We start from the raw sequence: 13,923 nt of genomic DNA, 5'->3' as shown, positions 1-13,923 counted from the left end.
GATTATTAACCATACAAACTATCAGTGATATTATTATGATAGTTATAACTATAACTATCATACTATAACTACTAAATAATGAAACGAAAATCTACTTTACGTTTTGGGTATATTTTTATTATCATAATCAATGATCATAATAGTCGAATCTCGGTTTTCTCGGGTAAAATATCGATTCACTACTATATAGGCATCGATTTTTTGGGAACAAGAAACCGCTTCCCCGATTAATCGATCTCAGATCGCGTATCCCATGCCTATCTTACGCCACAGTGAACAAACTAGTGAATCTATGGTGAACAACGCCTGTCGAGTGTCGCCTAAATCAAAATGGCGTCACTGCGTCGTTCTAAACACCTCACAATTATTCTACGTGATACACGATGTACCTAATGCCATGAAAACATCAAATTATTGATGCGTCCAATTATTAACTTAAGACCGAATGTAGATTGAATAAATTTGTACTGATATATTTTATCTAGTATATAACCTACGAACCTAGATCCTGTGCACTTAGATATCAGCAAACCATACCTAATAGCTTTAGTAGGTACCTACCTGATATATTTAACATCACAGTTGAATAAACATCTTCAGCCAGGAAATGAAGAATGAAAAGACAAATGGAAAAATAGAATCTTATATGAAATTACTTTATTGAACATGTAAAATCCGTATTGACATGAGGAATGCTAATTCTCATTTTAAAAATAACACAAATGTAAAATTTGAGAGACTAATCACATTGAAAACCTACCTATAACTAAAAATACAACATACACATCAATTTCCTAACAGATCGGGCTCGTGTCCCGACTGATCTTAGCTTAAAAGTTTGGTACCATTATAAGCATTGAAATTTACAATGAGAGAGGTAGGTTTAATTAACAATAAGCTGTCTCTTCATACATGGAATTGTCTCTTATTTTACATGTTGATATAGTTTGACCAAAACTTGTCTATGTGGGCAAAATAAATCTAGGACGTAAATTATACTTATGGCATATCAAACTGATTTAAAGCACAGCTTTACGGCAGAAGGATTGTAGTAGACACAGTTTTGATGAAACCATTCAAAGTACATTAAAAGGTGAGCATCCAGAGTCACAGCGAACTTAACGAGGGAGGGCTAACTGTACAATTCCCCAGTGTATACATGCTAACACTTAAATTATTTTTTTTTAGGCTTGGAAACCCTAAAGACACCAAGCCTGCGGTGAAACTTTCCAAACTCTGCACACTTAAACCTAAACACTATTCAATACTACAATCAAGACATAAGTAGTAAATAACACCTGTCAAATAATCAACAATTTTATCATATCCAAATCTTCATAAATACATTAAATTGTTAATTAATCTTTTTCTTTGAATTAATAATCTGTAATACTCATATAAAAATTAAGAACATATGGAAATACAGACTTTGGAAAGTCAGTCCGATTTTACTTTGTTAATAAATTAAATCCAGTAAATTTATTCAATATGAACAGAAATGCCTATGGTTAGGAGATCATTCGCTTTCCTCATCCTCCTCCTCGCCACCGTCCTCGTCCTCAGACTCCTCCTTCTTCTTCTTAGCCTTCTGAAACAAGTTGTACAATCAAATCACCCGTCTACAACTTTACACTACTATCTCTTAATGATAAAGATACAATAAATATCACTTGACAAGATAACAAGTTTGCAACAAAATTATTAAATAAAAAAATTATGAAAATGGAATTGTTTTGAAGAGTACTCACGGGTGCTGGTGCTTTCTTGCCCTTCTTTCCTCGCTTTTGTGGCTTCTTGCCACCACCTTCACCACCTCCACCATTGGCATTATATGATTCTAGATCTTTAGTGTATTGCTCCTTGGCTTCAGCCGCCTTTTCTTCCCATTCCTGGATAAGGAAAATATACAAACAATACAATAGAATGAGTTAGGACAAAGAACTAAATAGATAAATACTTGATAAAATAATAGAAAGCTTACACTCTTGTCTTTCATGCCCCTCCATATTTCACCTCCCTTTTTAGCTATTTCGGTGACTTTTAGACCAGGATTCTCGGACTTGATTTGTTCTCTTGCGCTGTTGAGCCAAATCATGTATGCTGACATAGGACGCTTCGGCTTGTCCGTCATTTTGACTTTTTTCCTGAAATAAAATAAAGATATCAGTTATTGAAAGCGTGGCAACAGGTTAGGAAGCTCGAACACTATTATCTTTCGACTTTTGTTTCGAGCTAACGTGCAACCACGCGCCCATTAGCTTTGCACGAGAAGTGTTTTGGCGGGAAACGTTTTTGTAGCCTTATTTTAGCAAAATAATGAATTCAGGCAATCAATTAACCTTAAATACGCTAAAATTCACTAATTCGTTTAAGTTTTCACGTAAAAATCGATGAAATAAGTAATCGCCCCATACAACGAGTTCACTGGCCTATGCTTCGGTCGAACGAGCCATTTTGTTTTCTCATATTGTGTTGAAAATACGCAATAAGTTTAGATGACATAATTACCAAATAGATCTTGAAGTATTTAACAAAAGATCGTAGAAGAACTGTTTCAGACGTTCAATGTAAAAGAATCGAGAAATTAATTATTAAAAATAGGGCGTCCTTTCCCATACCCACGCGTACTACGGAAAGTAAGACGAAGCCTATAGCCATGTTTGACTCAAAATTCCAACGTGGATTGAAACATATTATCACGAATCACGCACTAATAATCACAATTAAGCTTATTAAAACGCGTAGGTTTAATTAGAAAATTAATCAGACTTACCTTATGGCGAAAATTTTGAATTATTTTTGAACTGGTACACAACCAAACTGCAGAGAACTGAGAAACAGAAGAAATTGTATGGAGCTCGAAGTAGTGTGGAAAAATGTTCCCAGAGCAAGCTAGCTTGGGTCGTCTCGCGTCGCTACTACAGCGACATCTATGTCGTGCCTGATTGGCTGACGCCAACAGTTCTACCAACTACGCAAGTTTACGGAAGCATCTTGTGCTACGTATATCCGTAAAGTACAGATTAATATCTCCATTAAAATTAGCACCTTAGTACACCATGATAAAGCTTAAATTTTATTGAGCGTGTTGTCCCCGTACATTGTGCTTAATAAATTTATTTGATGAAATACTAAGAAAATAACACTAATTTCTATTAAATTACATCATATTATGATGGTTTAAGTACAAATAAACATTTTTCATGACAACTTTTCATATATTAATGTAAAGAAGTATCTCAAAATGTGGTTTAAGCCTCTTTTAGGTTTCCCTTATGAGAGACTCACAAAAGAAATCGCGCCAGATTTCGAATGCCGCCAACGTTTACTTCGAAAATATAAAAAGCGCGGCAAACGAAGTGGGAAAGGGACGCCAATAAAACAACGTTTGTGAGCGCGTTTGTTTACGATTTGATATTTTGAGGAACTTGAGAAATAGTTTTTATTTCTTGACGTATAAGGGTGTAGTGCTTAAGATGTTAGCAATAAAATACATTCTAGATCTTCATTGTACTGCAACTGAATATTATCACCAAGAGATAAGAGCAATGAGTAACTCAGATTTTGTTAAGTAGGTAGTAGATAGCTATATAACTATAACCTACCTACAGAATATAACAAAGACGTACGTAGCTACTCGTCGTAGGTAGCAACAGATGCAATAAGTATAAAAGGACACCATTAATAAGTACCTACTAAGGGGGCGGCGGCGGGTGGTATTTTCTACTTAGTACTAATAGTATCTACTTAATAGATACTTTAAAATTTTACGAAATTTCACATTCTTAACTAGATTAGTTTTTGAGATAGCCCCCATCAAAAAAAATGGTCTACAAGGAACCGAAAGCTTAATCGGTTCCTTGTATATCATTGACTTCCACAAAATAACGCCTGCAATAGGTACGGTACAACATTTAAAAACCGGCCAAGTGCGAGTCAGACTCGCGCACCGAGGGTTCCGTACTCGGATAATATTTTTCCGACATTTTGCACGATAAATCAAAAACTTCTTAAAAATAAATGAAAATCTGTTTTAGAATGTGCAAGCCCTTTCATATGATACCCCACTTGATCTAGTTATCTAATATCTTACTTTGAAAATTGAAACACATTTTTTTTTCTGTGATTTGTGACAAATTCACGGTTTTCGGTTTTATTCCTTTACATGTGCTACCAATCTGCCAAATTTTATAATTCTAGGTCAACGGGAAGTACCCTATAGGTTTTGTTGACAGACACGACAGACGGACAGACAGACAGATCATTTTTACCCTTTGAGTACGGAACACTAAAATAGAGGAAGTCGTTAAAGTTAGTCCCAAAGCTGTAGAAAAAAGTGTAGACGTACGTCTACCCGGGTCTCGGCGCGTCTTTTTATTAATACTCTTTTTGTCATGGTTCGTATTAAAATAATTGAGGTGCTATTGTAATTTAGTGCGAACCCTTCGAGTGAAAAAGTGATCGCGCATTCACCAAGGCCCAAGGTAAAGTTCAATAGCAGGTACATTTTCGCACCACCTTTTATCTCAGAATCTATATCTATACTATTTTAATAAATAAAATTGAAGTGTCTGTCTGTTTGAACGTGCTAATCTTGAGAATGGCTGAACCTATTTTGACGGGACTTTCACAGACAAGTAGAGGGTTAACCAAGGAGTAAGATAGGTTACTTTTTAGCCGACTTTAAAAAATGCAGGAGTTGTGTTTTTCTACCTATATACACTGATATCCCCGAGATTTCTGAACCGATTTGCGTATTTTTTTTTAAATCGAAAGAGGTAGGTACTTTGTGACATTGTTCCATAAAAAAATTTGGATTCCAGCTCCTCAATCCTGATGGGGATCTGACCAATCCATGCGGGCGAAGCTGCGGGCATCATCTAGTACATAATAAGTAGGAGTACCTAGGTAGGTACAGATATTTTACGAGAAAGCCGGTTTTTATAACTACACTGAAATTTTGATGGTTGTTTTCCCAAAGCGAAATGATTTTGACGTGGTAGGTTTTATGTATTACAATCGATTTATAAAATATATAAAAAAATATTAGAATTAAAAATGGCTTGGGAAAAATGAAACTTGAAAGATTCACGTTATGAAGTGAACAGTATTGTTTCTCTCGATTTCGAGTTCATTTTTTTATTTCTTGAGTGATGAGTCTCTTCTTTAAGTCTTCTGTTTCGATAGTACTGTGGTACTACCAAGGGAAAATCGTTCTGCCACAGGAAGACCACCAGAGCCCGCTTTATCTTTCTTTTTTATTTCTAAGCCGCTGCGGGTGTGCGGGGCGTCCCCCGCCTCATACCCCGATTGCCATCTCAGCCTGTCGCGCACTATACTTATTGTGGGCAGGGATTTAAGTCACTCTACTTTAAATTTTGCAGATCTCGTTCCTGTTTCGCCGGTCTGTTTTAAAACAAACAAAATACGTTCGTCCTTCTTTTAGTTCGCACTTACCCCGTCAAGTCGAGCCTGATAGCCCGAAAAACGATTGTTTTGTGAATTAATAAAAACAACATTTATTGATATTTTTTTTATTAAATTCTTATTTATACACTTAACACAAACTTAATGCTAACAAAATATCACGAGATTGTATTCCTAATCGTTTAACTGAAAACTAGTTGGATTCAAGTAAAAAGAGCTCTGGCGACTTTTGTGAGAATGTGCCTTTGCATGGGTTCTTTGCTTGTACGCTGCGCGTGAAACGTAAGGTTGACCGACGGACCAATCATATGGCTGCATAGCCACCACCGTCACCCTTTCAAATGGATCGATACATCACCCACTGCGCAAGTATGATCAGAGCTCTTTTTCCGCGACACCAAGTGTACTATGAAGGTGAAACTGTTTGATACGTTAATCGCTTCCACTACCGCTTTCTTCACCCGAACCTGATGACGCTTCCGCCTCTGATGATGACTTTGCTTTTTCTTTCTTCGATTCTTTGCTCTGAAACAAAACATTTTTTAAACAAAAATGCAACATGAGTATTTTAAAAAAACTGGCCAAGTGCGAGTCAGAACGTGCACCGAGGATTCCGTACTCGGGTATTTTTAAGGGTTCCGTTTTTTCTTTTGAGGTACGGAACCCTAAAAAACCAATATAGGCATTTTTTCAATAAAAAAAATTGCATTGTGGCCGGGATTAGTCATGTGATTTAATCATTATAGTCACCTTCTCTTTGTCGGAGTCAGAGAAGCTGTTGTAACGTCTTCGATATTATACTCGCTACCGTCTTGCCTTTACATATTCGCCTGCTTAGCTCTAAGGCTGAAATCTATAGAGCGCACTTTGACTTTGCTCAGACTTAAGGCACTGTTAAAACGAGACAGATTTATGCCAACATTATAAAGCTGTCTCGTTTTAACAGTGTCTTAAGTCTGAGCAAAGTCAAAGTGCGCTCTATAGATTTCAGCCTAAGTTCTTGGATTGAGGCTTCTGTTACTTACATCTTTGGTGTCCTTCTTCTCCTTCTTATCTTTCTTGTCTTTCTTCTCATTATCGGAGTCAGAGGAACTGTCATCGTCTTCAATGTATTCCTTGCTGGTGAACTTGCCAGATCCAGAGCCTGCGCTGGTGTTCTTCGCCTTTTTACTCGCCGGGGCTTTCGTCTTCTTCTCCGCGGCTTTGCGATCTTTGGATACAATGGAGTACTTTATTTAAAAGGCCCCAAGTACGATCACGCAACACCACACTTTGCAATTGTGCATTGTAAGGTCTATATTTGAGGATGCTCAATTGTCGGAGCGAAACGTGCGTTGAGTATGTTCTGATGGATTTGTGTGGTGTTGCGTGGTGGTACTTGAGGCTTGCTTGGTGGCTGGCTTATTCCAGCATGCTTAGCAGTGGGAGGGCGGGCGGTGCATGTCGCTTGTTGCATGTTGTACCATACAGATTATCCTTTTTCAGCGGATTATAGCAAATTAAGCTTATGATTCTTTGTATTGGACTTCCGCAAAGTAACGCCTGCTTCTGTACAATACTTGGAATGTGTATTGCCTTAGTAAAAACTCTACAATATAATAAAGCTAGATGATGCCCGCGGCTTCATTTGCGTGGATTTATGTTTTTTTTAATCCCGTGGGAACTCTGATTTTCCTGGATAAAACGTAATGTCTATCCCTGGGATACACAAACCATCAGGCAAGCAGACAGACAGACACACTTTCGCATTTAAAAAATTGTATGGATGGATCAAGCTAAGATTCAAACTGCCGTACCTTTCTCTGCTTGTTTCTTCTTTTGCTTGAACTCGTCCGCGGCGCCACTGTCTTTGTACTTCTTCATTGCTTGGTTGTAGTCCTCCTTCGCTTTGGCGGCTTTCTCTTCCCATTCCTGTGGGAAACATTATTAATTAAATTTAATAAGTATGAGTTAAATAAAAAACCGGCCAAGCCCGAGTTAGACTCGCGCACTGAGGGTTTCGTACTCGGGTATTTTTTCCAACATTACACGATAAATCAAAAACTATTATGAATAAAAAGAAATAAAAATCTTTTTTTATAATATACAGGTAAAGCTCTTTCATATGATACCCCACTTGGTATAGTTCTCAGTGCGCTGCGGCATCGTTTTTGCGATGTGATGTGGCACCGCAGTGTTGTGGCCTCATCATGATCAACCCATTTCCGCCCCACTACTGAGTACGGGTCTCCTCTCAGAATGAGAAGGGTTTAGGCCATAGTCTGCCACGCTGGCCCAATGCGGATTGGCAGACTTCACACACCTTTGAGAACATGGAGAACTCTCAGGCATGCAGGTTTCCTCACGATGTTTTCCTTCACCGTTAAAGCAAATGATATTTAATTGCTTAAAACGCACATAACTGAAAAGTTAGTGGTGCGTGCCCGGGATCGAACCCCCGACCTCCGATTAGAAGGCGGACGTTCTAACCACTAGGCTATCACAGCTTCACAGCTTCACTAGGCTATCACAGTTGTGGCCTCGCCCTAATGCAATACGTACAGACTTGTCCTTCATGTCACGCCACAGCTCGCCGCCCTTCTTGGCGACCTCGGTGACCTTGACCCCGGGGTTTTCGTCGATGATCTTCTTCCGGTTCTCGTTGAGCCACAGCATGAAGGCGGTGGAAGGCCGCTTGGGTGCGTTGACGTCTTTATCGCGTTTCTTGGACTTGTCTTTGCGTTTGCGTGGCGCTTCAGACTGTAATCAATTGAGTTAGTTTTAATTCATTTGGGAACATTAGGACAGTAGGAAACCATCATCAACTGGTAACACCGCTATTTCGTCTGCATAAAGCACAGAAATACTTTGTGGGCCTGAGTATCTGCTTTTAAAATATGGTTCTGAAACAATTTTCAGATTGGCCATTGCATAAATTCTAAATTTTGAACTTTCATTTGCCTACAAGAGTAGTAAATATTTACAATGATGGTAATGTAACTTTTTAAGATTTGAACGTTTCTTGTCGGAGTCGGAACTTGATTAGGAGTTTTCAGTAGAATTTATTTTCCACTAGACACTAGTAGTCCCACATAAAATAAATAAAGTTTGACTATAATTTTTCTGTTTGAATAGTATAGTCATGACAAGACCACGAGCATGTCGTTATAAATACTACAAAATTTAAAAACAAATGTTTCAACTAACAGTGTTAAGTATCCGGAGATATGACAAGACCAAAACGCTCTTCTTCAAAATTAATTTGGTTTTTCGCAATTTATAAACTAATACGACAAAGTAGGCTTATGGCATTCTAATTCCGACAATGGCAGTATCATCGTCACAGGATTACACAAAAATCTTTACTTAAAAGTGTTCAGTTTAAGAAATTAGTTAAAATAATGAGTTTGACATGAGTTACTCACAAATTAGTCGATACTATAGCTAATTTCTTAAACTGGACCCATTCAAGTAAAGATTTTTATATAAACCTGAGAGGATGATACTGCCATTGGCGCAGTTAAAATACCATAAGCCTACGTTGTCGTATTAGTTTACAAATTGCGAAAAACGCGGCAGACCCGTCTCATGCCCCTTAAAGATAACATTCGGGATATAACTTACAATAGTAATAGTTTTTTTCGGTTTCTTTTCTTTCTTCTTCTCTTTCTTGCTGTCGCCGGAAGCGCCTGACGCATCGGAGTCTTCGGACGACGATGGGTTTGTGTCGTACCTGTTTTACAGACAAAAATTCAAATAAATACAAGATGAAGTTAAGCAGCACTAAAATCCGACTACTACCCGCAAACTTCCGACAGATATAGCAAACTTGTTTTTCTGTTGCTCGGTGTATTTTAACATTGTACTACACTTATATTTATAAGTAAGAATTTTCCTCTTTCATTTGATATCTTACTCGATATAATAGAAAAAAAAATGATTTTTTTGGAGTTGTAACATACGTCAGGTCGATTTTTTTCATATTTAGTATCAAAATCGGCTCAGTAATTTAGGTGCTACGGTAGAACACACTTAAACATAAACCTACATACATACATATTGTATACACGCGCATACATACAGAGATTGTTAAAATTATAACCTTTCCTTTTAGTTATAGTCGGGTAAGATCTCAGAACTACTAACACAAATCCTCTCAAACCAAAAATACAAATACAGTCTGTCGTGAAGATAGACAAATCGGAGCGTACAGTACTACCACTTTTATTAGTAACAAGTGACTGACAAGTGGAACCTAAGGCCAACCGCAAGCCTCTCGCCTCAGCCTCGATCTGCTAACAGAAAGATACATCTATCTCACTTACTCTTCAGCCACGTCGCTCTCTCTAGCCTTGTCAGGGTTGAAGTCTTCGTCGGTGCTCTCATCAGATCCATCGCTGTCGTCGGAATCTCGTTCTTTGGCTTCTGCTTTGACGCGCTCCAAGTATGCGTCCGGTTCCTTCTCGGTGTCCGAGTCTCCGAAGTCGTCGTCGTATAGCGCTTTGTCCTGTTGATTTTAAAAGAAAACATTATTCTCAACTAGCCGATGCCCGCCACTTCGCCCGCGTGGATTTAGGTTTTTCGAAATCCCGTGGGAACTCTTTGATTTTCCGGGATAAAAAGTAGCCTATGTGCTAATTCAGGATATTATCTATCTCCATTCCAAATTTCAGCCAAATACGTCCAGTAGTTTTTGCGTGAAGGAGTAACAAACACACACACACACACACGCACGCACGCACGCACGCACGCACGCACGCACGCACGCACGCACGCACGCACGCACGCACGCACGCACGCACGCACGCACGCACGCACGCACGCACGCACGCACGCACGCACGCACGCACGCACGCACGCACGCACGCACGCACGCACGCACGCACGCACGCACGCACGCACGCACGCACGCACGCACGCACGCACGCACGCACGCACGCACGCACGCACGCACGCACGCACGCACACACACACGCACACACACACACACACACACACACACACACACACACACACACACACACAACTTTCGCCTTTATAATATTAGTGTGATGTGATGTGATTGCTCACTGAACGTTGAGGCTTTGATATTATTTAAGTGTAACATGTAGCCAATCCAACACAAAATCTAAAAGCAAAAGCAAAATTCGCTTCGACTTAATACTTTAAAAAAAAATCAGATACAAGTTAGCCTTTGACTGCATTCATCGTTCAATAAATCAATGTTATAAATTGTGTCTGTCTGTTACTGTTTCATGGCCCATTTTCTTAACCTATTTTAACAAAAGTCCAGATACAGCTTGCATCCTGAAGGGCACTTTTATTCTGGAAAATCAAAGAGTTCCCACGGGATTTCTAAAAACCTAAAGACACGCAGACGAAGTCGCGGTTATTAAGTGTGACTAACATGAAAATCAGGATCTTTTATTCTACTTATTTATACTTACTACTTCTTTTATACTACTCTGCAGCCAACTAGAATTGATAAATGCTCAAATTTTACAAAATGGGCAGGATGTACCCGGCTGATTTTTTGTGAGCTCTTCTCAGAACCCTCGTAGCTTTAGTTTTAAGTTTAAGTTTTTTTTTTCAGATACAAGTTAGCCCTTAACTACAATCTCACCTGGTGGTAAGTGATGATGCAGTCTAAGATGGAAGCGGGCTAACCTGGAAGGTGTATGGCTGTTTTCATGAAACGCATACCCTTTTGGTTTCTACACGGCATCGTACCGAAACGCTAAATCGCTTGGCGGCACGGCTCTGCCGGTAGGGTGGTAACTAGCAAAGGCCGAAGCCTCCCACCAGACTAAACCAGAAATTTTAAAAGTATAAAATTCTAAACCCCACCGGAAATCGAATAAAACCACAGCGCTTACCACTGCGCCAGGGAGGCCGTCAAAATTACGTTATTAATTACTAGAGGATGCCCGCGGCTTCACCCGCGTGGATTTCAGTTTTTTTTTAATCCTGTAGGAACTCTTTGATTTTCCGGGATAAAAAGTAGCCTATGTCCTTCCCCGGGATGTACCCCGAGTCTGTACCAAATTTCATTAAAATCGGTTCATTCGGTTCATCATAAATTCAAATCAGCGGTTGGGCCGTGAAAACGTAGCAGACAGACAGACACACTTTCACATTTATAATATTAGTACGTATGGAAGTATGGATTATCACCATTATCTTACAAATTCAATAATCGACAATCAAAAGTGTACAATGCAATTTTGAATAAATACTTTGTCATTGTAGCGTACGTTTTTGCCAGTGTTCTTGACATGCAGCTTCTTGGACGTGATGTAGTCGAAGAGCTTGTCGTATTCTCCCTTCTCAATGCTGCTGAACGTGTGGACGCTGCCCTGCTTCAACTCTATCTCGAAGTCGAAAGATCTGCAAAATGAAAGCAACAGTAAAACAAGTGTAAATTAAAAATTTATAACACCCCCGACAAGTGAAGGTTACAGTAACTAGAAAAGAGCTGATAACTTTCAAACGGCTGAACCGATTTTCTTGGATTATAGGTAAATCGGTTCATTAGTTTGACACACGTCAAACTTATAACACTCCTTTTTTTGGGTCGGGGGTTAAAAATCGGCCATAATATGTGAGTCCCTCTTGCACACGAAGAGTTCCGTAACATCTTACAAGAAATAACATTTTTTTTTATTTTCATGGCCACGATTTTGAAATTTTCCTTATTGGTTTTTATAGCGAAAAGAGAAAAAATGTCACCTCTTTACCTATTCCGGTTCACGAAACCCGCTGACAGACAGACAGACGGACGGACCGATAGACAAGAGAGGATAATAATAGGGTCCCTTTACAAGCTCCAAACCCTCTGAATAGGAGGCCGATGTCTTAACCACTAGGTTATCACCGCAGATTTACTTTCATCATTATTATCAGCCTGTGGACGTCCACTGTTGGACATAGGCCTTCCTCTAAAGAGCGCCACCATACCCGGTCCTCAGCCTCCCACATCCAGCCACTTCCCACCAACGGCAGCCCCTTTATATCATCGGTAAATTGTGTCAGGCATTCCACACTATGCTTGCTTATACGTGGTCTCGCGGTCAAGGACTTTCCAGCTCCAACGGACATCACCTCTACGACAGGCATTGCCTGCCCGCTGCCACTTCAACTTGCTAAGGGATTTACGATCAATCAATCGATCAGCCTGTTTGCATCCATAGGCCTTCCCAAGAGCGCGCCACCACACACGATCCTCCGCCTTCCTCATCTTCCTCATCCACCCACTTCCCGCTATCTTCTTAAGGTCAGAGAGATATTTACTATAGTGACTCTTAACAAAGGCACATCTTACTTGGTAGAGGAAGCACCGCCTCTCGCGAAATTGACGGAAGCGATCTCCTCGAAGCGAATATGAACAGGCGGCTTATGCACGTAGATGAAACCTTTCTCCAAGGGGTACAAGTACCCGGCGGCCGCTTTGTACGAACACGCGATAGCTGGTGTCTTGTGATGCCTGAAATATAAAAGAAAGACCTTAAACTGCAGACATAACTGGGGATCTGATGACGTCACGCGAGAGCACAGGTTATATTATACTCTATACCTCTAATGATTTTAAGCTTATTTCGTGGTTAACGAGATACCACGGTTAAAACGATGATTTCGAAGTATCAACTTTTTTTTTTTTTTTAAATTATATAGACTAGCGCTTGGCTGCAATCAGACCTGCTAGCAAGTGATGATGCAGCCTAAGATGGAGCGCGCTTGCCTAGAAGTTGCCTATTCACTCTTGACTTGAAGATACCCATATTATAGGTGGAAGGGAAAACTGACGCCGGAAGGGCGTTCCATATCCTAGCGGTTCGAATTAGGAAAGAGGAAGCAAATCGTTTCGTACGTGTTCGAGGAATTTCGACTACGTACGGATGCAGACCTTGACGATGACGATCAACATTTAGACCCAGTTGCATGCTGCATTTAAATAATAACAATTTTTATTTTCAGATAAAAATACAGCAAGTATTCATACTACAATAAAATAATGTTTAAAATTGTGGCGACCGACTACTGTATGTTGGTTGGACCGCGAATCACCGTCGTCTAACAACAAACAGTTGCGCGACGACCAAACACGGTCCAACCAACATACAGTAGTCGGTCGCCACAAAATAAAATAAATAGTCAAAGTGGTCAAATATCTAACCAGTCATACGATCATCGATAACCTCAAGTTTGGCGTTACTGGATTGATATATTTTATCCCAGAAAGAGGCTACACGATTGCGAATAATCGCGAAGAAATCACCGACTCTCGTTTCGTTGAACATGCCTGACGCGCTGCATGAACCTCGGCAAAGCTGCGTCAGTTTTAAATATCGAAAAATTTTATAATTACCCCAAAAAGTCTCCAGGTCCGGTGACTCTCCTGTTAATGATTACTTTCATAATTTTCGCTAATACTTCATAGGTCGGTCCAGATAATTCCTTTGTTATTTTGCCCTCGTATTTTTCCTTTAACTCTTCCCTGAAAAAAAAAATATATTTAGT

The 13,923-nt window shown here is 39.6% G+C and overlaps 2 protein-coding genes across 3 annotated transcripts in view; both read right to left on the bottom strand.

Annotated features, from left to right (window-relative positions):
• Window positions 1-629: 629 nt before the first annotated feature.
• LOC123872569 (high mobility group protein D-like) lies at window positions 630-2,941 on the bottom strand. 2 transcript variants are annotated; one of them, XM_045916906.1, is made up of 4 exons: window positions 2,774-2,941; window positions 1,982-2,144; window positions 1,749-1,889; window positions 630-1,588 (listed from the first exon to the last, which is right to left on the bottom strand). In XM_045916906.1, the coding sequence occupies exons 2-4, from the start codon at window positions 2,129-2,131 to the stop codon at window positions 1,517-1,519; spliced, it is 363 nt and encodes a 120-aa protein (XP_045772862.1). In that variant the 5' UTR covers window positions 2,132-2,144; window positions 2,774-2,941; the 3' UTR covers window positions 630-1,516. The 2 variants fall into 2 exon arrangements, with proteins under 2 accessions (XP_045772862.1, XP_045772863.1); XM_045916907.1 differs by having other exon boundaries at window positions 630-1,585.
• Window positions 2,942-5,522: 2,581 nt separating this feature from the next.
• The window catches only part of LOC123872559 (FACT complex subunit Ssrp1), a 51,283-nt gene continuing 42,882 nt past the window's right edge, over window positions 5,523-13,923 (bottom strand). Inside the window, exons 6-14 of the mRNA XM_045916888.1 lie at window positions 13,772-13,900; window positions 12,728-12,889; window positions 11,661-11,793; window positions 9,732-9,913; window positions 9,031-9,139; window positions 7,969-8,166; window positions 7,224-7,338; window positions 6,453-6,637; window positions 5,523-5,952 (exon numbers count right to left, since the gene is read on the bottom strand). Of these exons, the coding sequence (XP_045772844.1) occupies window positions 5,860-5,952; window positions 6,453-6,637; window positions 7,224-7,338; window positions 7,969-8,166; window positions 9,031-9,139; window positions 9,732-9,913; window positions 11,661-11,793; window positions 12,728-12,889; window positions 13,772-13,900 (1,306 nt within the window). The 3' untranslated portion in view covers window positions 5,523-5,859. The remainder of the gene's footprint in view (window positions 5,953-6,452; window positions 6,638-7,223; window positions 7,339-7,968; window positions 8,167-9,030; window positions 9,140-9,731; window positions 9,914-11,660; window positions 11,794-12,727; window positions 12,890-13,771; window positions 13,901-13,923) is intronic.

The sequence above is a fragment of the Maniola jurtina genome, chromosome 15 (genome assembly GCF_905333055.1).
Source record: "Maniola jurtina chromosome 15, ilManJurt1.1, whole genome shotgun sequence".
Taxonomy (NCBI): Eukaryota; Metazoa; Arthropoda; class Insecta; order Lepidoptera; family Nymphalidae; genus Maniola; species Maniola jurtina.
The sequence above is the reverse complement of the archived record's forward strand: the minus strand, read 5'-3'. Positions and strand labels throughout refer to the sequence as shown.

Coding starts and splice junctions, on each gene's coding strand:
- LOC123872569 (XM_045916906.1), bottom strand. CDS start 2,131: ATGACGGACAAGCCGAAGCGTCCTATGTCAGCATACATGATTTGGCTC. Junction 1,890..1,981: donor GGGGCATGAAAGACAAGAGT/GTAAGCTTTCTA, acceptor TTCCTTATCCAG/GAATGGGAAGAAAAGGCGGC. Junction 1,589..1,748: donor GCAAGAAAGCACCAGCACCC/GTGAGTACTCTT, acceptor AACTTGTTTCAG/AAGGCTAAGAAGAAGAAGGA.